This window comes from Bos taurus, chromosome 5, assembly GCF_002263795.3.
Source record: "Bos taurus isolate L1 Dominette 01449 registration number 42190680 breed Hereford chromosome 5, ARS-UCD2.0, whole genome shotgun sequence".
Lineage (NCBI taxonomy): Eukaryota > Metazoa > Chordata > Mammalia > Artiodactyla > Bovidae > Bos > Bos taurus.
The window spans coordinates 30,223,893-30,249,699 of NC_037332.1; the positions used below are offsets into that span (position 1 = coordinate 30,223,893).

At 45.7% G+C, this 25,807-nt stretch overlaps 1 protein-coding gene across 6 annotated transcripts; it reads left to right on the forward strand.

Moving 5' to 3' along the window:
* Window positions 1-167: 167 nt before the first annotated feature.
* On the forward strand, window positions 168-25,807 carry FAM186B (family with sequence similarity 186 member B). 6 transcript variants are annotated; one of them, XM_010805017.4, is made up of 8 exons: window positions 168-392; window positions 7,374-7,441; window positions 16,187-16,369; window positions 16,708-18,367; window positions 19,069-19,261; window positions 21,245-21,420; window positions 22,083-22,268; window positions 25,499-25,807. In XM_010805017.4, the coding sequence occupies exons 3-8, from the start codon at window positions 16,264-16,266 to the stop codon at window positions 25,647-25,649; spliced, it is 2,472 nt and encodes an 823-aa protein (XP_010803319.1). In that variant the 5' UTR covers window positions 168-392; window positions 7,374-7,441; window positions 16,187-16,263; the 3' UTR covers window positions 25,650-25,807. The 6 variants fall into 6 exon arrangements, with proteins under 6 accessions (XP_010803319.1, XP_059742880.1, XP_005206415.1 ...); XM_059886895.1 differs by lacking the exons at window positions 168-392; window positions 7,374-7,441 and adding exons at window positions 8,226-9,709; window positions 11,013-11,229; XM_059886896.1 differs by lacking the exons at window positions 168-392; window positions 7,374-7,441; window positions 25,499-25,807 and adding exons at window positions 8,226-9,709; window positions 11,013-11,238; window positions 23,540-23,628.

Here is a 25,807-nt window from a genome sequence, read left to right on the forward strand (position 1 = left end):
GAACTATGCTGCTGCTGCTGCTAAGTCGCTTCAGTCGCGTCCGACTCTGTGCGACCCCATAGACGGCTGCCCACCAGGCTTCCCCGTCCCTGGGATTCTTCAGGCAAGAATACTGGAGTGGGTTGCTATTTCCTTCTCCAGTGCATGAAAGTGAAAAGTGAAAGTGAAGTCGCTCAGTCGTGTCCGACTCTTAGCGACCCCATGGACTGCAGCCCACCAGGCTTCTCCTGGATTTTCCAGGCAAAAGTACTAGAGTGGGTGCCATTGCCTTCTCCGAAAGGAATTATAGCCTAAAGCTATTTAATGACTGTTCAACGTCTCAGGGCTAGTAACTTACAGAGCTCCAGGCATTCGGGTGCAGAAAGGTGGAACATCTTCCCTCCAAAGCCCAGGTAAAGGTATTTCCTTTTTTCTTTATTTATTCACCCTTAGCTGAGCCTGTGCTCTGTGCTTTGTACAGTGCTAGATCTTGAAGATACAAAGACCTCTCACCTGCGTCCGATTGCCGGAAGCTGAGAGCCTAGCCGGTGAGAGATAGGAAAACAACCAATAGGAAGTAGAAGTTCTAAAGGTGACAAACAGGCGGAAAGGAAGAGAGAGTCATTCTTAAGGCCACTGCAGAGAGAAACTTCATTTGGAGGGAGTTGGTTTGGGAGTGTTTTTTTGGCAGCATACAGCTTGTGGGGATCTTAGTTCCTGAGCCAGGGTTGGAACCTCTGCCGGCTGTAGTGGAAGGGACGACCCTAACCACTGGACCACCAGGGAATTCGCAAACCATGTGGTTTTCATTGTAATACTGCTGCTGCTGCTAAGTCGCTTCAGTCGTGTCCAACTCTGTGTGACCCCATAGACGGCAGCCCACCAGACTCCCCCATCCCTGGGATTCTCCAGGCAAGAACACTGGAGTGGGTTGCCATTTCCTTCTCCAATGCATGAAAGTGAAAAGTGAAAGTGAAGTCACTCAGTCGTGTCCGACCCTCAGGACCCCATGGACTGCAGCCTTCCAGGCTCCTCCGTCCATGGGATTTTCCAGGCAAGAGTACTGGAGTGGGGTGCCATTGCCTTCTCCGCATTGTAATACTAGATGGGCTCAAAGAGGGTCTAGTCCTGTTGCTTTCAAATGTTGTTATTGAGACCTCTAGGCATAACACAATGGTTCAGGGGCTCCATAAACTTTTATTAATCATATTTTATTTTTACAGTGTTTTTTTAAATGAGATAATTTTTAAGAATACATAGACACAGCAGAGCCCTTCCTCCATCATCTCTACCTCTTCAGCCATATTAAGCTCTTTTAAACTGTTTCTATTGGCATTTATCTTCATAGCTTTGACCCTCCTCCAGCTGTATCCCTCCGTTCAGAGTGAGGCACCCAAGGGAATGTGCCTACCCAAAGCCCGTTCTTGCATGCTAAGTCGCTTCAGTGGTGTCCAACTCTGTGCAACCCTATGGACTGTAGCCTGCCAGGCTCCTCTGTCCAAGTGATTCTCCAGGCAAGAATACTGGAGTGAGTTGCCATGCCCTCCTCCAGACCCAAAGCCCACTTACCCTCTAATAGATGATATTCTGAATACCTGGAACCCTGGGATTCCCTGCCCAGCTTGCTTCCTGGGCCTGCACCAGCTTCTTCCTTGGGTCTTTCCTCCCCAGGGAGACCATGCTGATAATGTGGGCATTCCTAGGACTGAGGGGTAGCCAGGGAACAGCTATTCAAGCAAGAGGAATGAGCACAAGCTGGGATGTCCACAGGACCTTATGCGAGGCTCTCTCATTGCAGGACAGAGGCAAGGGCAGAAAGGAAGGGGGTCAGGCAAGAGTCAGAGGCTAGGGGCTGCTATTTTCTACTGTAGAACTCAGGATTCCCAAAATTGTAATTTAGAGCCTGGCCTTTTACGTAGGTCCTTAGGAAAGTATATTTGTTAAGTTAGGAGCTTGGAAGGTATTTTCTTTAACAGTGTGTTGTCTTAGTTTGTAACATTAAGATATGTAGTGTGTGAGTCTCCATCTGTAATCTTGTGGGGCCTTGTCGAAGGCCCCACAAATAATAGGGGCAGGATTGAGGATTTAACTCTTTCCCCTTCCTCTCTCCCCACTGCTCATACCTTCTTCTTATCTCCTATCTGCCAAAATAAATTTGATGATTTTTGTTCGTTGAATTTTCAGTTCTTACGATGCTGTGACTACATATGCTATTCACAATTGAGCCTTGTAAAAAACTTTGATTACTCTTCCTTTCCTGCACTTTTTATGTTTCCTGGAATTAGTAATTATCTTGTTTTTTCATTTGTTTAGTTTTCTATGTGTTTATCACAAAATCTGCCTCAGAATCTTCCCGCAGTTGCCTAAATCTCTTCTCAGAATGTGTAGATACAGGAGATATCCTATCAATTTCATCTTCTTGATGACATCTGGAGCCTTCTGACCTGCTCCAATATGTTTATCCTCCCACCCCCTTGCTTCACCTAGCATCTCCTTTCTCATCCTTCTAGGCATTTTCTTTCCCTCTCTCCTTTGTTAGGTCTTTTATTTGCCATTTTCTATATCTTTCTCTTTTTTAACTTATACCCTCTTGAGGAGACCATCTTCTAGAAGCTTCCCCAGAAAGGAGAAGGTAAATTATTTGGAAACTGCACATTTGACATTACCATTATTCTATTCTGACACTTGCTCTATTGTTTGGCTGGGCCTGAATTTCTTTGAAATTATGATGGCATTGTGATATTACTTTCTAGCTTCCATCACTGCTCTTGAGATGTCCAAAGTCTTTTAATTCCTTATCCTTCATAAGTGACTTTCCCCCTCCCTCTGAACTTCTCCTTGTCTTCAGTTTTCTGAAATGACAGTGATATGTCTGGGAGAGGCTATTTGTAGTGCTGGGCACTCAATGACTTCTGGGAAATAATGTTTCTTAAAATTTTATTTATTTATTTGACTGTACTACATCTTAGTTGTAGCACAAGGGATCTTTAGTTATGGCATGCAGACTCTTAGATGTGGCTCGTGGGATCTAGTTCCCCAACCAGGGATCGAACCTAGGCTCCCTGCATTGGGAGCATGGAATCTTAGCCATGGACCACCAGGGAAGTCCCCTGGGAAGTAGTCTTGACTCACCCATTTGTGATTTCCTCCCTGCCATTTTCTCTCATTTCTTTTTTGTAACTCCTGTAATTCAGATGGAAAAGGAAATCGCAACCCACCCCAATGTTCTTGCCTGGGAAATCCCATGGACAGAGGAGCCCAGTGGCCGACAGTCCACGAGGTCTCAAAGAGTCAGACGCCACTGAGCACGTGCACACATCTCTGACACTATTAATGATCCTTTTGTTTAAATTTTCTTCTTTCACATAATTGCTGTTTTCTCTAAATTTCTTTTCCTGTGATTCTGGTTTCTTTCATGTATATTCTTTGCTTTTATAATCCTTTGTTGTCTGCTCACATTAAGGATGGGTTACCAAAATCCCAGTTAGAAGCAGTTGTGCTCTGTGGGCTCAGGTACGTGAGTGGACTTGTCTCTAAGAACTTCACTGCGGGGAACCTCTGGAGTCCCATCTTTAGGCCTGCCTTTTCGGGGTGGTCAGCAGTCTGGCACAACCAATTCCATTTGCCATATGGTTGCCACACTACAGTCCAAGGATTCATCCTTCTCTGTTCTGTCAGAAACCACTCATCTAGCTTCCTAAAGTATTTCACTCTTGTCTCCTCTCCTGTTTTCCTGTCTTTGTGCATTTATGCCCTAAAAAACAAATCCCTTTGCTATAGTTTTAGTGTATTTTTAGTAGAGCAAAATTAGATACATGTGTTCAATCTACCATTTTTACCCAGAAACTTTAAATATCTTTTAACTATTTGTAAAACAGTAGTTTAAAAATATGAACATTCAGATGTCCTACATTTCAAATTTTTGGTTTTGTCAAAACAGGCTAGTTGACATTGAATGATTTTATAACAGAGATAGGAAGTTGAACTTACAAATGTGTTCTAATAAGACATTGCTTGTGTCTGTTTTAGATAGTGAAGTTCTACAAAAGGCTTTGCTTGCAGAAGGGGGTTGGCTGGGTTTTTTTTTATAATTTTATGTACTTATTTTTATTTCTTTTGACTGTTCTGAGTCTTCATTGCTATGCAGGCTTTTCTCTAGTTGTGGCAAACGGGAACTACTCTCTAATTGTGGTGCACAGGCTTCTCATTGCAGTGGCTTCTCTTGTTGCAGAGTAGGGCCTCTAGGGCGTGTGGGCTTCAATAGTTGCAGCTCCCAGGCTGTAGAGCACAAGCTCAGTAGTTGTGGCGCGAGGGCTTTGTTGCTCCTTGGCACGTAGGATCTTCCCGGACCAGGGATCGAACCGGTGTCTCCTGCATTGGCAGGCGGATTCTTAACCACTGAGCCACTAGGAAAGTCCCCAGCTGCTTTTTTAAATGTTTGCAAACATCTCTTTTGAGCTGGTGATCAATTAGTGTGACCCTTGAACTGTGGTGAAGGTTCTGCTATTGGCCTGCATGGGAGAGGGGCTTGGAGGAGGGAGCGTCCCAGCCTCAATGGTAAAGGGAATGAAATAGGGAAGACTTGCCACCTGAGCAAAGAGAAAGAGTTCTTTCCTTATACCCTCCTGACTAACTTCCAGTCCTTTGTGCTGTCTGCCCACAATCCCTCCACAGCCTTGAACATTATAGAACATTACATTTTTAAAAATCAGTTTGGGGGATGTCTCTGAAGCCTCTACTGAGCCTACACCCTGTAGAGCCTATGCTCCGCAACACGAGAAGCCATTGCAATAAGAAGCCCGTGCACTGCAACTAGAAAAAGGCTGTGTGTGGCAACAAAGACCCAGAGCAGTCAAAAATAAATGATTTTTAAAGTTTAAAAAAGTATATAAAAGTCTGCTTTGGGATTTCCTTTGTGGTCCAATGGCTAAGACTCTGCACTGCCAAAGCAAGGGGCCTGGGTTTGATCCCTAGTTATTAGGGAACCCTGGAGAAGGCAATGGCACCCCACTCCAGTACTCTTGCCTGGAGAGTCCCATGGAGGGAGGAGCCTGGTAGGCTACAGTCCATGGGGTTGCAAAGAGTCGGACACGACTGAGCGACTTCACTTATTAGGGAACTAGAGCCCACACACAGCAACTAAGACCCAGTACAGCCAAATAAATAAATAATTTTTTTTTTAAATCAGCTTTATTGACGTATAGTTTACCCATAATAAAGTTCACCAATTTGAAGTGTAGGGTGCAGTGAATTAATCATGACATAAAACAGTTCCTTCCCTCAGAGACCTTCTTTGTTCCATTTTGCAGTCAGTTGAATCTCCCTCATCTGGCTCCTGGCATCAACTAACCTCCTTTCTGTCACAGCAGTTTTACATTTCTAGAATTTCATAAAAGTGGAGTGTATAGTTTGTAGTAGTTTGTGTCTGCCCTTCTTTCGCTTGGTATGAAGCTTTTGAGATTATCCATGTTGTTGCATGTATCAGTAGTTCATTCTTTTTTAAAAATACAGAGTGGTACATTTCATTGTTTATCCATTTACCAGTTGATGGACATTTAGATTGTTTATAGTTTTGAGCTATAACAAATAGAGCTGTTTATGAATATTTGTGTATAGGTCTTTGTATGGATATGTTTTAATTTCTCTTGGGTGAATACTTAGGAATGGGCTTGCTGCATTGTATGGAATAGATATTTAATTTTTTTTTTTAAACTGCCAAGCAGCTTTCTAAGTGGCCATACCATTTTACATGCTCACCTGTAATAAACGAGGATTTCACATGCCAACATCCTCCTCAACACTTGGTGTGTTCACGCTTTTTATTGTGGCTAACAAGTTGTGATTTTATGTGTATTTCCCTAATGACTAATGATGTTGAGAATCTTTTTATTGCCTACTTACCTTTTGAGAACCTTCTCTTTTTTTAAGATTTATTTATGTATTTTTGGCTGTGCTGGGTCTTGTGCTACATGCAGCAAGAGGGGGACTACTCGGCTGTGGTGCGGGCTTCTCACTGGGGATGGCTTCTCTCTGTGTGGACTTCAGCAGTTGTGGTTCCCGGGCTCTGGAGCACAGGCTCAGTAGTTGTGGCCACAGGCTTAGTTACCCCTTGGCCTGTGGGATCTTCCTAGACCAGGGATCAGACCGTATCCTCTGCATTGGCAGGCGAATTCTTAACCACTGGACCACCAGGGAAGCCCGTGAATATCTTCAGTGATGTGTCTATTCACATCTTCTACCCATTTAACAACTGGATTGTTTTCCTTTTTGTAATTGAGTCATAGTGGTTCTTTATATATTCTGAATACAAGTCCTTTATCAAATACATGTTTTGCAAATAATTTTTTTCCTGTCAAGGGCTTCTATTTTCTTTTCTTTTATGTCTATATCAGGTCTGTGCTTTTATAATATTCTGTCTTGTTTTTTGTAGCAAGACAATGCTAACTGCATAAAATGATTTGAGAAGTATTCCGTTACTGTTCAACTTTCTCAAATAGTGTATATAGAATTGTATTATGTTTTCCTTAAATCTTTGGCAAAATTTACCAATGAAGTTATCTGGGGCTGGAGTCTTCCTTAAGGGAAAGGTTTTTAATTACAATTTCTTTAGTAGATACAGGGTTTTTCAGGGTTTTGCTTTCTTATTGAGCTTTAATAGGTTGTATCCTTCAAGGAATTTGCCTATTTCATCTAATTTATCAAGTTTATTGGCATAAAGTTTTTTCATAATACTCTCATTATTTCCCACTATAGAGTCTGTAGTGATGTCCCCTTTATTATTCCTGATGTTGGTAAATTGTGTCTTTTTCCCCCCCTGATGAAAGCTGGATAGAGCTTTATCAATTTATTAATCTTTTCAAAGAACCAGATTTGGGTGATTGCACTGATTTTCTCTATCTTTGTTTGTTTGTTTTATTTATTTACTCTTATCCATACGATTCCCTTCTGCTTCAGTTTCTCTGTAATTACTTATCTAGTTTCTTACTCTAAGCACTACTTTAGCAGCATCCTATAAATTTTAATATGTCAATTTTTCATTTTCACTCAGTTCAAAATACTTCATAGTTCTCCTTGTCATTTCTTCTTTGATTCATGAGTTGTATAGAAGTATGTTGTTTAATTTGCAAACATTTGGGAATTTTCCCACATACCTCTTAATTATTGGCTTATGGTTTAATTCCATTGTGATCTGAGAACAGATTTTGTATGATTCTAATCTTAAGCTTATTGATATTTGTTTTATGGTCCAGATTATTATTCCATATGCATTTGGAAATAAGGCATCCTGCTGTTGTTTGGTGGTGTGTTCTATAAATGTCAATTGAGTCAAGTTGGTTGACAGTATTTTTGAAAACTTCTGTATCCTTGCTTTTTTTTTTCTCTACTTTTTCCAGTTGCTGAAAGAAAAGCGTTGAAGTCTCTAACAGAAATTGTGGATTTATCCATTTCTCCTTTCACTTCTGTAAGTTTTTTGCTTCATGTATTTTGAAGCTGTTATTAGGTTCAAATATATATAGGATTACATCACTTTTATTAGTTGACACCTCTATCATGGAGTTTATGGATTTAAAAAGGACACCTCCCTTTTTAACTTTGCTAATCTTTCTTGTTCTAAAATCTGAAATTGGGACTTCCCTGGCGGTCCAAGTTTCCAATGTAGCAGGTGCTAGTTTAATCCCTGGTCAGGGAAATAAGATCCCACATGCCGTGCCATGTGGCCAAAAAGTAAAAAATAAAATAAAATCTGAAATTGATGTAGTCACTCTAGCTTTCCTTTGACTAGTATTGGCATAGTTTATTTCTTTCCATCTTTTAACCAATGTGTGTCTTTTTATTTAAAGTGTGTTTCCTGTAGACAGAACATAGTTTGAGTCTTGGGTTTTTCTTAATTGAATCTTATAATCTATCTTTTAATTAGCTTATTTAGATCATCTATTTAATGGCACCCCACTCCAGTACTCTTGCCTGGAAAATCCCAAGGACGGAGGAGCCTGGTAGGCTGCAGTCCATGGGGTCTCGAAGAGTCGGACATGACTGAGCGACTTCACTTTCACTTTTCACTTTCATGCATTGGAGAAGGAAATGGCAACCCACTCCAGTATTCTTGCCTGGAGAATCCGAGGGACGGGGTAGTCTGGTGGGCTGCCGTCTACGGGGTCGCACAGAGTCAGACACGACTGAAGTGACTTAGCAGTAGCAGCAGTAGCATGATCATCTTCAAGAGAAAGAAAAAGTAGAGAGGGAGAGAAAGGAAAAAAGAGGAAGGGACCCCAGACGGGGAATCAAAAAAGCAGGTTGAAGTCCTGATTCTGTACTTGCTAGCCCTGTAACTTTAGATAAATCTCATAACTCTGAGCCTCAGCTGGCTCTCAAACATGTTTGTAAGGATGAATAAGTTATTTGTAAACTACAACATGCTCTGAAATCACAAGGGATTAAAGGAATCCAGTGCCAGATGTATGGATAGGAATCCATAAAGCAGGATGTGAGTACCTCAAAGGCAGAACTAGGTCTCACTCTTCTGTATTTCTAGCACCTAGCTTCATGCCTGAAACATTAAATGTTACCAATAAGTGTTCATTGCAGGAGTGAGACAATGAAAGAATTAACTTTGAATAAGCTTGAGCCATAGGAGAAGCCCATAGTGAAGGAATGATAGTATGTAAAAGACGGGTGGGTGTCAGGTGACATGTTTTTAAGTGGCTATCGCACTGCTGAGAACTGAACTTACAATGTTTAATTCCTTAACTGTTAAATGTTTCAGTAGCATGGAAGAATGAAGTGAAGTGAAGTCACCCAGTCGTATCCGACTCTTTGCGACCCCAAGGACTGTAGCCTACCAGGCTCCTCCGTCCTTGGGATTTTCCAGGCAAGAGTACTGGAGTGGGTTGCCATGTCCTTCTCCAGGGGATCCTCCCAACCCAGGGATCGAACCCAGATCTCCTGCATTGAAGGCAGACGCTTTACAGTCTGAACCACTGGGGAAGCCCGGAAGCATGGAAGAATAATTTGCACATATATGTATTTTTCTTACATATTCATTAATTCAACAAATGTTTATTAAGTGCTTATTATATACCAGGCAAAGTTCTAGTCCTGGGCATGAAACAATGTCCATTTTAATCATTTGTTTTAAAAAGGCCTCTGGTAATGATGATTATCTTTAGTGAAAGTATTGATTAAGCCCTGACTCTTGGTGTAAATTGAAATGTATTCCCATTAGTTATTGGTTAGTTGTAATTTTTTTAAAAAACTTCTTTGGGAAAATAACTTTTTCTAATTTTTTTTTACTACTTTTAGCCATTAATATTAGTTTGGGAGCATAGCATTTAATGATTTTTTAAAAAGCAGTAGGCCAAGTTAATATATATTAGGTGATGGATATGGATAAAAAGCTAGATAATCAAGCAGATAGATGACAGGAAGTCATTCTTCCAGTCAACCTGATGATGTCATTGGAAGAAAGAAGGTCAGTTGGAACCTGTCACCTGGCAGTTACAGGGAGCTGCAGCTAGGAAGAGGGGTCAGAAGCTGCCCTGGAGTCCTTAACCCCCAAGCAGCCAACACTGTGTGTTCAGGCAGGCCCCTGCACCAGAGGCACAGGAAGTCTTTGTGACTGACAGAGTGATCCAAGATGGAGAAAGATAAACCCCCACAGTTGGTGACCCCTGCGTCAGTGAAAGCCATCATCTCAAGGATTGAGGCTGCCCAGCTAACTCGGGCTCAGGAGGTAACCCCTGAGATGAAAATGTCACCTTTCTGTTGGGGTCTGATGGGGAGGCCAGGGACTGATGCCAGATTTGGGCAAGATTCCAGCTCTGGGCCCCTGTGGGGCCTCAGGATCCTCAGCAAGCTGGGTTTATGGATAGCTTAGTGCAAAATATTCACCTCCTATAGATTGGCCTCTGGAGGGTGATCTGGAATCAAATCTCCCTCCCCGCCCCCCCACCGAGGCCAGCGATGGGTCCAGGAAGAGGACAGCCCAAGGGAAGCCCTAGGATGGCCCTGAGACCATGGTGGTGGGTCCTACCAGGGCAGATGCTGCTGCTAAGTCACTTCAGTCATGTCCGACTCTGTGCGACCCCATAGACGGCAGCCCACCAGGCTCCCCCGTCCCTGAGATTCTCCAGGCAATAATACTGGAGTAGGTTGCCATTTCCTTCTCCAATGCATGAAAGTGAAAAGTAAAGTGAAGTCGCTCAGTCGTGTCCGACTCTTAGCGACCCCATGGACTGCAGCCTACCAGGCTCCTCCGTCCATGGGATTTTCCAGGCAAGAGTACTGGAGTGGGTTGCCATTGCTTTCTCCATACCAGGGCAGAAGGGGCCCAGAGTTCATGATTTCAGGTCTGTTCTTGGCAACCTATCAGAATCTCCCCAAGCTGAGCCCTAGAAACTCTCATTTTTAAATGGGAATCTCTGATCCTTGCTTCCCTTGTGGCTCAGCTGGTAAAGAATCCGCCTGCAATGTAGGAGACCCAGGTACGATCCCTGGGTGGGGAAGATCCCCTGGAGAAGGGAAAGGCTACCCACTCCAATATTCTTGCCTGGAGAATTCCATGAACTGTATAGTCCATGGGCTCACAAAGAATCAGACACACCTGAGCGACTTTCACTTTCACTTTTCTGATCCTTGGGTTTCTTGGGGCCTCATTTTTCTAGTCTGTTGCCTCTGGATCCTTGTGAGGAGAGATGTCCAGAAGTCCCTGCAAATTCTGAAATTCTGAAGAAATGTTCACTGTGGATTTTTTGTATTCTCTCCCTGACCTGGTCTTAATAATTGAAATGAGAGTAATTAAAGCTAACACTTACTTTCTGTGCCAGGTGCTGACCTAAGTGCTTTACAAATACTGGCTCATATAATCTTTATTAAAACTCTGTGAGATAGTTATTATAATGATCCCCACTTTACAAATAAGAAAACTGAGGCCCCGAGAGGTTTAACTGCCTTGTTTAAGATCACATAACTGGAACATGGCATCTGGTGCCAGAGTTTACATTCCTAAACACTACAATCTACTGCTTCCCGTGTAGAATATTTCTTCCCAACTCTCAGAAATCTTGGACAATGTCAACTGTGTCATCAACCGCTTCCAGGAAGAATTAGGATATGATTTTAAAAAAAAGGCGAAACCTCCCCAGCCACAGCAGAAGGGCAAGAACAGATTCATCTTGCTGGAGAAAATATCCTCCTTCTCCGAAGATGCTAAGACTAAAGAGAAGAACTTGTATGAAATTCTTCACTGGCTAGGTGACTGGGGTGAGTTTGCAGGGGGGGTGCAGTCCTAAGGGTGGGTTCCTTCCCCTAGTGACTCTGGTTCCAGCTCACTCAACCTCCTTCTTTCCCCACCCTAGGCCAGCCTTTGATGGGAGCAAGGGCAGGGTGGTGGGTGCAGAAGGAGCAAAAGACACATCGTAGTGCCTCGCCAGTGAAAACATCACCCACTCATGACATAGCACGTCACCTCTACTCCCTAGAGAGACAAATGTGTCATTGTCCAAAACATAACAGATTGTGACATTAGATGCTTGTGTGATGAAGCCTAAGTCATGGGTTCATTATTATATCTCATTTTTTAGCGAGACAGAAACTAAATGCAAACTCACTGTTTTCTTTTTCCAGCTTTATTGAGATATAATTGACAAACAACATTGTATAAATGTTAAGTGTACATGTGATTATTTTATATGTATATGTATGCAGTGAAATGATTATCGCAATAACACATCATCTCACAGCTTCCCTTTTTTTGTGTGTATGGTAAGAGCATTTAAGATCTTCTCTCTTAGCAAATTTCAGATTTGGATATTGAAGGTTTAGTTCCAGACCACCACAATAAAGTAAATATCACAATAAAGTGAATCATAAGAATTTTTTGGTTTCCCAGTGCATATAAAAGTTATGTTTTTATTATACTGTAGTCTATTAAGTGTATAATAGTATTATATCTAAGCAAACAATGTGCATACCTTAATTGACAATACTTTATTGCTAAAAAATGCTAACCATCATCTGACCATGCAGGGTTTCCACAAAGCTTCAGTTTTTAAAAAATGCAATATTTGCAAAGAGCAATAAAACAAAATGCCATTAAACAAGGTGTGCCTGTATACAATACAGCGTTAACTGTAGTCGCCATGCTGTATATTAGATCCCCAGAACTTATTCATCTTATAATTGAAAGTTTGTACCTTTAACCAACATCTCCCCATTTCTCTCACTTCTTAGCCTCTGATAACCACCAGTTTACTCTCTGTTTCTGTCAGCTCAGCATTTTTTTGTTTCCATTTCCCTGTCTGATTTATTTCATTTAGTGTAATACCCTCAAGGTCCATCCATATTGTCACGAGTGGCAGGATTTCCTTCTCTGTTGTGACTTAATAATATAGATCTTCCTTAGCTTATGATGGGTGTACATCCCAATAACCCTATCCTAAGTTATAATACCATAAATCAAAAATGTACCTAATACACCTAACCTTCCCTAGTGGCTCAGATGGTAAAGAATCTGCCTGCAACACAGGAGACCTGGGTTCCATCCCTGGGTCGGGAAGATCCCCTGGAGAAGGGATTGGCTACCCACTCCAGTATTCTTGCCTGGAGAATTCCACGGACAGAGCAGCCTGGTAGGCTACAGTCCACGGGGTCCCAAAGAGTTGGACACAATTGAGTGACTAGCACTTTCACTTTAACCGACCAAACAGGTTAGCCTAGCCTATCCTATTCAGAACACTTCCGTTAGCTTATCACCTAACACAAAGCCTATTTTATAATAAGTGTTGGATATTTCACATAATTTATTGAAGACTATACTGAAAGTGAAAAACAGGATGACCGTATGCATACAGATGGTTGCGAGTGTATTTGCTGTTTACTCCTGTGATTGTGTGGCTACTTAGAGCTGCAGTTTGCTGTTAGTGCCAGCATCATAGGAGTATCATACCATTTATGGCTAGCATGGGAAAAGATAAAAATTCAAAGATTTCTACTGAATGCATATTACTTTCACATTGTAAAGTCAAAAAGTCAGAAGTTGGGGACTATCTGTATTTCTTTATATATACCACATTTTCATTATCCGTTCATCCATTGACTGACACTTAGGTTGCTTCCATGCCTTGACTCTTGTAACATGGGCTTCACTGAACATGCGCATGCAGATATCTCTTGGAGACAGTGATTTTGTTTCCTATGGTTATATACCCAGAAGTAGGATTGCTGGATTATATGGTAATTCGATTTTAAATTTTTTGAGGAACCTCCATACTGTTTTCCAAAATGGTTATACCAAGTTACACTCCCATAAACAGTGCACAAGGGCCCCTTTTCTTCCTGTCCTCACCAATACTTGTTATCTCGTATCTTTTACATAATTGCCATCCTAACAGGTCTGAGGTAATATCTCATTGTGACTTTGATTTGCTTTTCCCTGATGATTGGTGTTGGAGAAGACTCTTGAGAGTCCCTTGGACTGCAAGGAGATCCAACCAGTCCATTCTGAAGGAGATCAGTCCTGGGATTTCTTTGGAGGGAATGATGCTAAAGCTGAAACTCCAGTACTTTGGCCACCTCATGCGAAGAGTTGACTCATTGGAAAAGACTCTGATGCTGGGAGGGATTGGGAGCAGGAGGAGAAGGGGACGACAGAGGATGAGATGGCTGGATGGCATCACTGACTCGATGGACGTGAGTCTGAGTGAACTCTGGGAGTTGGTGATGGACAGGGAGGCCTGGCGTGCTGAGATTCATGGGGTCGCAAAGAGTCGGACACGACTGAGCGACTGATCTGAACTGATGATTAGTGATGTTAAACACCTTTTCATATACTCGTTGGCTATTTGTATATCTTCTTTAGAAAAATGTTTATTCATATCCTTTGTCAATTTTTTAATGTTTAAATGTTTATTTATTTATTTGACTGCATAGGGATCTTTGCTGTGTTATGCAGGCTCCATAGTTGGGGCTTTTGGGCTTAGTTGTTCTGAGGCCTGTGGGATCTTAGTTCCCTGACCAGAGATTGAACCTGCATTTTGCAGGGTGGATTTTTAATCACTGGACTACCAAGGAAGTCCCCTTTGTCCATTTTTAATCAGATTATTTGTTTTGTTTTGCTCTTGAGTTTTGTGAGTTTCTTAGATATTTTGGATATTAACCCTTTATTAGATATATGGTTTGTATATATTTTCTCCCATTCTGTAGATTGAACCTTTTCACTTTGTTGATCATTTCTTTTACTGTACAGAAACTTTTTTAGTGTGATGTAGTTCCACTTATTTATTTTTGCTTTGGGCTGCTATCTATGGGGTCGCACAGAGTCGAACACGACTGAAGTGACTTAACCTTTTGTTGCCTTGCTTTTGATGTCATATATAAAAAAAAAAAGTCATTGCCAAGATGAATATCAGAAAGTTTTTCCCCTAAGTTTTCTCCTAAGAGTTTTAAGGTTTGGGGGTTTATATTTAATTCCTTTCAAGTTAATTTTTGTAAGTGGCATAAGACAGGAGTCTCCAATTTAATTTTTTTGCATGTGAATGTACAGGCTTACCAGCGCCACTTATTGAAGAGATTATCCTTTCTTCACTGAGTCTTCTTGGTTCCCTTGGCAAATACTAGCTGACTGTATATGCATGGATTTATTTTTGAGCTCTTGATTCTGTCCCATTTGTCTCTGTGCCTGTTTTTATGTCAGTGCCACACTGTTTTGTTTACCGTCAGTTCCGTTCAGTCACTCAGCTGTGTCCGACTCTTTGTGACCGCATGGACTACAGCACACCAGGCTTCCCTGTCCATCACCAACTCCCAGAGCTTGCTCAAACTCATCTCCATCGAGTTGGTGATGCCATCCAACCATCTCATCCTCTGTCGTCCGCTTCTCTTCTTGTCTTCAATCTTTCCCAGCATCAGGGTCTTTTCCAATGAGTCACTTCTTTGAATCAGATGGCCAAAGTACTGGAGTTTCAGCTTCAGCATCAGTTCTTCCAATGAATATTCAAGACTGATTTCCTTTGTAATATAGCTTAAAATCAGGTAGTGTGATGCCTCCAACTTTGTTTTTGTTGCTCAAGAGTGCTTTGGCTATTTGGGGTCTTTTGTGGCTCCCTATGGATTTTAAGATTGTTCTCCTAGTTCTGTGGAAAATGCTACAGGATTTTGATAGAGATTGCACTGAATATATAGATGACTTTGGGTAGTATAGAGATTTTAACAATATTAATTCTTTTGATCCATGAACATGGGTTATCTTTCCATTTATATGTGTTTTCTTCAATTTCTTTCATTAATGTCTTATGGTTTTCACTGTAGATATCTTTCACACACTCCCATTAAATTTATTCTGATGTATTTTATTGTTTTGATGCTTTTTAATTGGGATTGTTTTCTTTATTGCTTTTTTAGATAATTAATTGTTAGTGTGTGGAAATGCAACTGATTTTTATGTGTTTATTTTAGGTCCTGCAACTTTATTGAACTTATTAGTTCTAATACTTTTTTTGGTGGAGCATACTAGCTATTTCATAGAGGAACTCAAGGGTGATATTCAAAGTACTGAATGGATACTAGGCCAAAGAGCACGGATGCCAGCTGTAAGCAACTGGTATAGCCATTTGGGTGTGGACCAGCTGCATGCAGCCCTGGAACCAGGTGCTACCCCTCTTAAGATCAGAACTATCCCATCAAGAGACCTCAGTCTGGTGTGAGATGTGGTGGATGCTGTAGTGTTGGAGGAAGATGGTATAAGCATGTGCTCTAACCCTCCTCGCATTGCCCTGCTCCTGAGTGCTCAGTTCAGTGGTTCTTCAGCTGCCTCCAGAAACTAAGCAGAGCTGTTGACTCCAGTTAATTCATTTAATTGTCCAGATAGAATAAATAAGTAGGCTAGGCAATGAGCGTAGAAAAATAACAAGGCAGACACATGCTTGGCCTTGTAGTACAACAATACAATTTAATATCTATGCATATTTTCTACATGGCAGGTCTCATGTTAATCATTTCACTTGTGTTATCTCATTTAATCCATACCCAACCCTTTTTTGGCAAGAATACTAAGGCTCAGGGGAATAAGTGATTTGCCCAACATCATACAGCTAATAAGAGGTTAAACTAATTTAACCTCAAAGTCTGCTGGGGTTACCCCCATGCTCTACCACTGTTTCGGGCTCCCTAGAGGACAGATTGTTATCAGCCTGAATCTCCCACTCTCTCTCAGGTGACAGCCTGACCTATGAGATCAAGAACAGGAAGAGTGAGGAGGAAGAGGAAGCCCTGGATGAATGGATCGAGGTGATGGAAAAGGTGTTACCCCTCTCCCTCATAGCCACCAAAGGAGGCATCGAGTCTCTCATTTCCCTTTGCTCTACTCTCATTGAAGGACAAAGGAAAGGGGCACAAAGTAGGTACCGGGAACAGCATGATTAGAAAAATAACTCTACTCCAGGGAAATATGGAGGATCAGGAGTGTGTTGAATTGAGTTGAACTGGATCAAATAGGTCCAGACCCCTCTGGGCCCTACAGGTGCTGTGGAGCTGACAGACCCTGACAGGTAAGCTCTGAGCCCAGCAGAGTCCTCTCCCGACAGTATCTCCCCTGGCCTCATATAATGCCCCAGCTCCTTATTACCAAAGCCCTAAGAGGGCTGGATGGGAATGTGGCCAAGCAGGATCTGGAGAATCAGTATAATCCTTGGATCCATGGGAGCCTATTGTCTTTGTTCTCTCTACCTCTCCTAGTGTCCAAACATACCTTCTGGCAGGACTGGCAGGAACAGAGCCCACAAAAAGCGATATCCTGCCCTCAGCCCCTGAGCCCAGAGCAGATGCTGCAGGACAAGCACACTACCTGTGTAAAGGTCTCCGAGGTGAAGTCCATGTTACAGGAGCTCCTGGACTCCACCATGTTCAACCAAGGGGAGGTTAGGGCCATCAGGTACATGTCTGCTGTGGTGGAGAACCTCAATAAGGCCTTGATCCTCCAGCACAAGGAGAACAGGAGCCTGGAGGCCAAATACAGGCACCTGAAAATAGAGATGACCAAAGAACTCAGCAACCAGAAGCTGTACTTCCAGAAGTCCCTCCAGGTCCTCGAGAGTAAGAGAGATGCCCTGCTAAAGCAGATAGACATTTTAGGGGGAAAGTACCATGACCTGCTCCTGATAAAGCATGCCCTAGAGTTCCAGCTGAAGAAAATTCAGTCTGCTGGAGGTCAAGCAGAAGACTTAGTCAGGGTCTTGGTTGAGTTCCCAGACCCTGACAAGAAAGAAGCCCTCCCAAAGAAAGACACAGTCATGGAGGAAACCCAACAGGAGCCCAAGAAGGAGGAGCAGTTTTCACCATGTTCCCCAAGCCCCATGGCCATGGCCTGGGACAGTGGTGCTATGCCTTCACCAGATCAGCCTCTTTCCACCATGACCGTGGATTCAAGGATTGCAGATGTGTACAGGAGCAAGGACGCTGAAAGTCTTCAGCCTGTGTTGCCATCCTCCATGGATCACATGTTTCCTAAGAAATGGGAAAGACTGTCAGCAGAAAGCCCAGGTGACAGAGCCAAAGACCAGGACTTCTTCCAGGAAGTGGCCTGGGAGAAGGAAGGACTCCAAATTAAGTCCCATTTTCAGAAGCAGCTGTCCCTAGAGAGGTCGAGGAAGTTGGCCTTGGAGAGCAAGGCAGAGGCCAGGGAAGAGGAGCTAAGCTGGGAGAGGCGGAGGCAGCAGTGGCAGCAGGAGGAGGAGATGTGGCTGCAGCGGCAGGAGAGGTGGGCCCTGCTAGAGCAGGAGCACGAGGAGAAGCTGCGGCAGTGGGAGGCAGAGGAGGCAGCAAGGGAGCAGCGGCTGAGACTGGACCAGGAGCCCAGGGGCCCGTGGAGGGAGCCGGAGCAGCCGGGAGAGGACGCAGAGAGGATGATCTTCGTGCCCATCATTCGCTGGAAGGACTCGGAGGACGCGTCTTTGGCACCTCCCCCAAGCCGGGCCCAATCTGCTCGCCAAGGCAGGAGGCCATGCGTGCCCAGGTCCCCTAAGGCCCAGCAGCCCATCCCAAGAAACCAGAGGTCCATGAGTTCAGCCGAGTTTACCCAGAAACCACAGGCCCACCGGCTTCCCGTGAAGCCCAAGAAATCGGCCTCCTTTCCTGTCACGGGTACATCCCCAAGAAGGGTGACCCAGCCCCCTGTGCATATAGCCCCGGTAACTCGGAAGGAGAAGGTATACCATATAGACGTGGAGGCCCAGAGGAGGAATCTGCGGCTCCTGACTGAGGAGGACACACTGGGGCTGCCCCACTACCTGCATGGTAAGGCGCTGGAGCTCACCACCACCACCATGGAGCTGAATGCGCTCAAGCTGTGGTGCCTTTTCCACAAGTACATCTGCTACAGACACTTCCAGAGCCTCCGGTAAGTCTTCCCTGGCAACCATTGGCACCACCCACACCCATGGGCAGAGCCAGAACCCAATGAGAAAGAAGTAGCGTGGGGCATGGGGTGGGGAGAATCACCCAGGCCTGGACATGATGCCCCTGAGAGAGGGTCTTGCACAGGACACCCAGCCTCAGAGCCTTGGGCAACCCTGAGGTGTGGGAGGAGGAGTACTTAACACTGCTCTCCCTCTGGGAGTCTTCCTGCTGTCTTCCTGTCGTCCTACTGCCCTGCCCATAACCCGCCTGCCATGCTCCCCCATTGGCCTTACTTCCTATTTCCAGCCCAGCCCAAGGCTCCTTACCTGACACCACCTCACCTCTGCTCCCTGTTTTCCCCAGTTCTCACACACACAGAGTCATGCCGATTAACCCACTCCAGTACTCTTGCTTGGAAAATCCCATGGACGGAGGAGCCTGTTAGGCTGCAATCCATGGGGTCGCTAAGAGTCGGACACGACTGAGCGACTTCACTTTCACTTTTCACTTTCATGCATTGGAGAAGGAAATGGCAGCCCACTCCAGCGTTCTTGCCTAGAGAATCCCAGGAATGGGGGAGCCTGGTGGGCTGCCGTCTATGGGGTCACACAGTTGGACACGACTGAAGTGACTTAGCATAGCATAGCATAGGGGCTAGGAGGAGGCCCCTTCACCCACTAAATCACTTCCCTCTCTTTCCAGCCAAGACGTGATCAACCATATACAAGTCGTGCGAGAAGCTGGGGCTTCCTACAAGGCCCAGAACCTCTTCCTCTTCCTGGAAAACGTGGACCACCTGCAGAAACTCCAGCTCCAGGTGTGGACAGACAAGCAGAAGGACCTGGAGGAGAAGCGCAGAGGGTGCCTGAGCAGCATGGCAACTATGTTCCCCAAGGTGGGCCTCGCACCTGGCGACCTTCTCAGGGGTCAGCACGGCCAGCAGGAACAGGGCCAGGATGGAGCCATGGGGCTGTGGGGGTGTGCCTGGGGGCAGGAGAGCAGATGGGAAATCAGAGAGCAGATTAAAGCCTCTGAACCAGGAAGAGGGGAAGGCAGGCGGCAGCCTGAGTAGAAGGAAGGCAAGTTTTCCAATCTCCATACATGGGGGGAGAGCAAGAGAGGGAAGAAAGGGAAAGTCGCTCACTTGTGTCTGACTCTTTGCGACCCCATGGATTGTATTGGACTATACAGTCCATGGAATTCTCCAGGCCGGAATACTGGAGTGGGTTGCCTTTCCCTTCTCCAGGGGATCTGAGGGACCCTCAAAAAGAGCTGGAGGGGACTTCCCTGGTGGTCCAGCGGTTAAGACTCCGTGCTTGCAATGCAGGGGGCACAGGTTCAATCCCTGGCAGAGAAGCTAAAGTCCCACATGCCACAAGGTGCGGCCAAAAATAAATAAATAAATTTTAAAAAGAAAAGAGTTAGAGAAGGAAGCCCCTTCTGCAGGGGGGGTAGCCAGAGCCTGCAGTCCAGCTCTGTGCTCAGATCCTCCTCCCGTGGGTCTCCTTGTCCAGCTCCTGTCGGATCTGGTTGCTCTCTTGGTTGCTCTCCAGGCTTGGTCTCCAGGTCTTCTTCACCCTCATGCTGGGGACTCCCTTTACTGCTCTCTGGGGACAGCTCCCCTGCTTCCAATCCTGGGTCTCCCTTGTTTTAGTGGAGCACCTCCTCCAGGCACTTCTTGACAAAGGGTTCCTGGCAGGTAGAATCACTGAGACCCTGGTTGTCTGAAAATGTCTTCACTTAATATCTACCCTTAACTGAGGTTGACAGCTTGCCTGAATAGAGAAGTCTAGATTAGAATTCATTTTCTCTCACAATTTTGAAGGCACTGATCGTTGCCTTCCAGGTTTTGGCTTTGCTGTTGAGAGTCCAAAGTCATTCTGAGTCTTACTGTATTGGGTTTCACCTAGTTTTATTCTCTAAGGGCTGCCTGCAGTTTCCTGTACTCTTTCCCTTGCTGCCAAGGTCAGAAAAGCATTGAGTGCTGATGTGGCCCACAGGAGGCTAGCTGATGGCTAGCAGTGACTCTGAATCTGCTAAGACGGGCCAGGAGGTAACCCCCCTGAGTCCTGAGCAGCAGTGGTCAGAGTCTGGGGGAAGCAGTGTCCTGAGGGATTCAGCATTGGAAGTTGAGTCAAGGCAGTTGGAAGAGCCTTGCCATGGAGCCATCTCCCAACTCAGTTTCCTGTCTCCTTATACTAGTCTTGATCACCTCCTGTAGGTGTCTTGACGTGCTAAATTGGTTTTGAGATTGAGAAGGAAAGGGACCATATATATATAATTCTTTAGGTGGCTGTGAGGGTTCCCCCAGCTCCTTGCCCAGGGCCAGGGCAGAGGCTGAATGACTAGATACAGAGAGCATTCCAGACACAACCTGACCCATGTCATGAACCCTATGAGTCTTCACAGTTCCAGCTGCTCTAGCTTCTTTAGTTTTTTCTTTGCTGTTTTGCCCATTGTCTGGATTCTCCACAACAAAGGAGAAAACAGGAACTAAACCAGCAAATTGCAATTCAAGGCATTTCTAGGAAATGTGATACATTGAAGTCCCAGGGGGTCTCTAATTGGAGGGATTCCTGGGGCCTCCCCCTTTGTGCTAAACCCCAAGTCAGGCAGCAGTTGTGTTGGGCTGTGCTCAGCCACTCAGTCATGTCCAACTCTTTGTGACTCCATGGACTGTAGCCCAGCAGGATCCTCTGACCTTGGAATTTTCCAAGCAAGAATACTGGAGTGGGTAAACATCCCTCCTCCAGGGGATCTTTCTGACCCAGGGGTTCGAACCTGTGTCTCTTGCATCTCCTGGATTGGCAGGTGGATTCTTTTAAAAGAGGATAAATTCCTGTCTCTCTGATGATGCCTCTCTGCTGGTTTCTCTTAGCTCCAGGAGTGGAACGTTAACCTGCACACCCCTGTGGTCATCTCCCCAAAGTCAAGGAAAAGCAAGCCTCCTCCATTCCTACTGCGGCACATCCACTCCAGCAGCCCCTTCTGCAAGCGATCCCAGGAGCTCTTTAAGACTAAGCACCAGCCACGTGTGCCCCAGCAGATGGCCCGGTAGGTGCACGGAAGCCGGGGGCAGCTGGCTGGGTGAGTGGGGAATCAGGGAGCAGGGGTGAGCAGACTGGGGAGGGGACCAGAAGCTCAGTGAAGGTACAGACAAGCAAAGCTCACCCATGAGTTGCAAGGAGCCCAGCTTCTCAGCCACCCTGCCCAGTTCTGGCCATTGGCCTAGATGAGGGTGTGTGTATGTGTGTGGTGTGTGGGCTTCAAGGGCCAGCCTGACCAAGTATGTTTCAAACTATGCAACTGAGAGACTCCTGGGACTCACAGCTGAGAACTCACAACCATTTCTACCCCGAGCATTGGTCCGTCCATAAAAATAAACTTGAGCCTTCCCACCCCGTGACCGCTGGGCTCAAAGAGAGACATTGTGAGCCACACCTCAACCATCCTAGTGTGGCCGGCTCAGGGCTTCAGCCCCGGGGCATGTCTCGGAGGAACAGGGGCTATCTCGGCAGCCTTTTCCAGTAGTTCCTCAACCAGAGGAGACTCCAGCAGGTGAGACTGAGAGTTGGGAAGGGAAGAGATGTGACACGAAGGATGGTGACAACTATCTGAAGGGGAAGAAAACCCTGGAGAGCTTGTTGCTCCCCATTCTCTCCCTTTCTGCAAGTCTAACTTCGTCTCTTTTTGTACTTTCCGCCTTCACACCCCAGCCAGCAGGGGAACCAGATGGAGGCCATGTGGAAAATTGATGTGGCTGCCTCCAGTTACCCCATAGAAAAGAAGACCCCCACCAGCCTGTCCTGGGACCAGCTAGGAGGTTTCCCAGACATTCCCCGCCTGTTGGCACTGGATGTGCAGTCCTCCTTCCACAAAAGCTTGATGTCCCTCAAGGCCCGGTAAGGTTCAAGGCCAGATGGTCAATCTGGATTCAGGGACACCTGCCCATTAAGGGCAGGGGCCAGAGTAAACACTCCCTGTGTCCAACCGCCCAACAGATATCTTTCCAAACATTAATGATGACTCACTGTAACACACTGAATCTGCCCACAATGCAGGAGACCCAGGTTCGATCCCTGGTTTGGGAAGATTCCCTTGGAAAAGAGGAATTCTCCAGTATTCTTGCCTGGAGAATTCCATGGACAGAGGAGCCTGGTGGACTACAGTCCATAGAGCTGCAAAGAGTCGGACATGACTGAATGACTAACACTTTCACTTACTGTACCACATCAGACAGACAGATGCTTACCTGCCTCATCAGGCATGAGCTTGGGTCCCCACACCAACACCATTCTAGTTCTCTCAAAGACTCCACATGGCATCTCAGAAGACCAGGATGGAAGTCTTTTCTTTCCACTTATTTCCTGGGACTTGCATTTAAATTACTCAAGAGTGTGTCTTGCCCTAGGCCTGGGGGTTGTTCTCAAGGTGAGCCAGGTGCAGGTATGGAGAGATGAGAGAGACCAAAAATCTCAGGATAAACCTGGGCCCATCTTTGGCACTGTTATTTCCTTACCGCCTTCAAGAACTGGCCCCGGGAAGAGCAGCTGAGGGGAGGGAAGTGGGACTCAGTGGGGCCAACAAAAGACTTTTCTGGTTAGGAAGGTTCAACTCTGCCTCTCTTGGCTTGAAGACTCAAGGTTCTTCAGGGAACCCTTCTACATTACTAATGCCAGCTGTCTCTTGTGGCCCTGGCCATGCGCCATCTAAAGATCTCTGACCGGATAGGAATTCCCTGGTAGTCCAATGGTTAGGACTTGGCACTTCCTTTGCCGGGGACCCAGTTTAATCCCTGGTCAGGGAACTAAGGGGCTTCCCACGTGGCCCTAGTGGTAAAAAACTTGCCTGCCAATGCTGGAGATACAGGAGACCCAGGTTCGATCCCTGGATCAGGAAGATCCCCTGGAGGCAGGCATGGCAACCCACTCCAGTATTCTTGCCTGAAGAATCCCATGGACAGAGGAGCCTGGCGGGCTGTAGTCCATGGGGTTGCAAAGAGTCAGATGTGACTGAAGCAGCTTAGCACACACACACAGGGAACTAAGATCCTGCAACAAAAGAATGAATGAATGAATGAGTTAGACAGGGAGCGGGCACTGATGCCTGCCAGTCTAGACCTAACTGGAACCAAGCCTGCAAGATGCTGGTGCTGCCATTGTTCTCTCGACAGGGACTGAGGGAAGACAGGGTGGCCCAGCAGCATCAAAGAAGGCTGGTGCTCGGCTGTGATCCTACTCTGAAGTGGTCCTGAGAGTCCCAGCTGGACATCAGCATAGCCCACCTAGTACATACATACCTGGCTTCGGTTCCTAAAGCGATTCCAAGTGTGTGGGTGCGTTGCTGTTATTGTTAGTTGATTTGGATACAACAGAATTGAGCAAACAGAATTGAGAATAACCGAAACAAGTGTGGCAGAATTCAGTAACCCAGAAATCGACTGGGGCTGCACCCTGCTGAGACTGGGCTAAACTTGCCCTCAACTCCTGCACCCCCATAGTGGTGTCTCTCCTCTCTGAGCTCCTTCTCTGCATCTGTTTCAACCTGAGGCACGAACCCCTTTGTTCTTCAGACACACATAAAGGCATGCACGTAAATATCAAGTAAACACATGCCACTTGGCCGCACGCGCTTCATGATGTTAGTAACTTTCTGAAAATTTAGGAGGGTGACAAAGACAGGGATTCACAGTGAACAGCACCACAGAGCAGCCTCCTTTCTTCCTCTCTTTCTGTATATAACATGCAGAATGCAAAAACTCCTTCTTTGTCTCACGCAGAGCTCTTCCACCCACACCCAGCCCTTCACTGGGATCTCAGCTTCAGATTTAAGCACTTATCAAAATATTGCTCCCACCAAAGACTTTCTCTTTTCCAGGGGAATTTAGGTGAATACAATTTTCTTCTCCCTTTTCTAACTCCACATGCGTGTATTCAGTTTATCACAGTACCAGGTGTAGAAGTCAAGCCCTGCTGCTTCTGTCTTCTTTACCCACATGCCAGGTGGGCACCACCTACCTGGATGTCAAGCCGATCCCCGACATTTCAGGGCAGTGCTGCCTGCCTTGTCCTGGGATCTCAGTTCTATGGCCTGAGAATCTCCTGCTCCTGAATGCAAGTTCTCTGCCGCTTTCCAGGCTCCTGCTGCCCCTGGGCTGGTGGTTGTGCTGCTGTCTTTGTGAATTCTCTGTGTGTATGCACCTCTGGAGACATGCTGCTTCCACTCCCAAAAGTGCATCCTGTCTTTGGCTGCCTGCCCCAGGCCTACCTCAAATCTGCATGTCCACCTGTTGCGTGGGTCCAGGCCACTCACCCCTTTGTGACCCTGCCCACCTCATCAGCTCCCCTGGCTGTGCTCTCCAGTTCACAGTAGTGGCTAGTCTCCTAACTGGAACCCATCTCGGGCCAACTGTGCCGTTCTCCCTGTTTGCTTGGCTCTGGCAACCTGCCTCATCAAAGGCTAACTGGGATGTCTTCTCAGCTTGTGGGGAAGGGCTCTTCATCTTTCCCCTGGGCTTTGGGACTGAGTCTCTCAAAGGCCAGCAGACCCCCTCCTCCAGAAGGTTTCTCTGCTTTGTTTTACACATGTCTCCCCTGGGCGCTCTGTCTGACAGGTAAGATAGCTACATGCCCACACACTCTAGGCACTGTGTGTAGTCCGAGAAGAATCTTAACCTCGACTCAGACTGCCCTGCCCTCCCTTGCTCAGAGCCTGTTTCTGCACAAAGTACATAGTGGTTCACATGTGTGTGCCGAGATGCAGCGAGCAGGGACTCGTGCAGACTTCCAGTGCGGTGCTGACAGAGGAGAGGGCTTATAACTTGGTTTCTGGGAAGGAACCAAGATAGGGGTGGAGAGGAAGAAGCATGGATGGGTAAGAAGGACAGGAAACAGTGAGGGGAGGGAGAGGGAGAATTCTGTGATGTGAAAGAAGAGGAAGATTCGCAAGAAAAGCAGCAGAGCCCCTGGAATGTGGCAGAAATGTCGTATTAAGCAGTTCCACATCTGGGTCAGCCCTGGACTGGTCTCCCAGAGTCAACCGGGGAAACAGCTGGGTAGGCTGGGTGGGCGCTCACATCTCAGGGGCCATGTCTCAGCTGCTCCCCAACCCATAACTGTATTAACCCTTTCAGTGCCTCAGTGACGCAAAGAAAGGAAGAAGAGGAACCCCCAGAGGAGTCAGCTGAACTTGTTCATAAAAAGTCAAACGAGTCCTTCCCTGGAACCCTAAGGAGCCAGAAGGATCGAGACAATCCCAGCCCCATTCCATGCCTGAGCCAGTGATTCTCAAACTTGTTCCAAAGCAGATTCCCAGCTACTGTTTTTAAACAAACTCTCTGGGTCCTGCTAAGTAATCCTAGAACTTTGAGAAACACTACTTTCCTCTTTCAGTCAGCAAACTGTACATTGTTAATAAAATAGAGATATGTTTATTTTTAAAA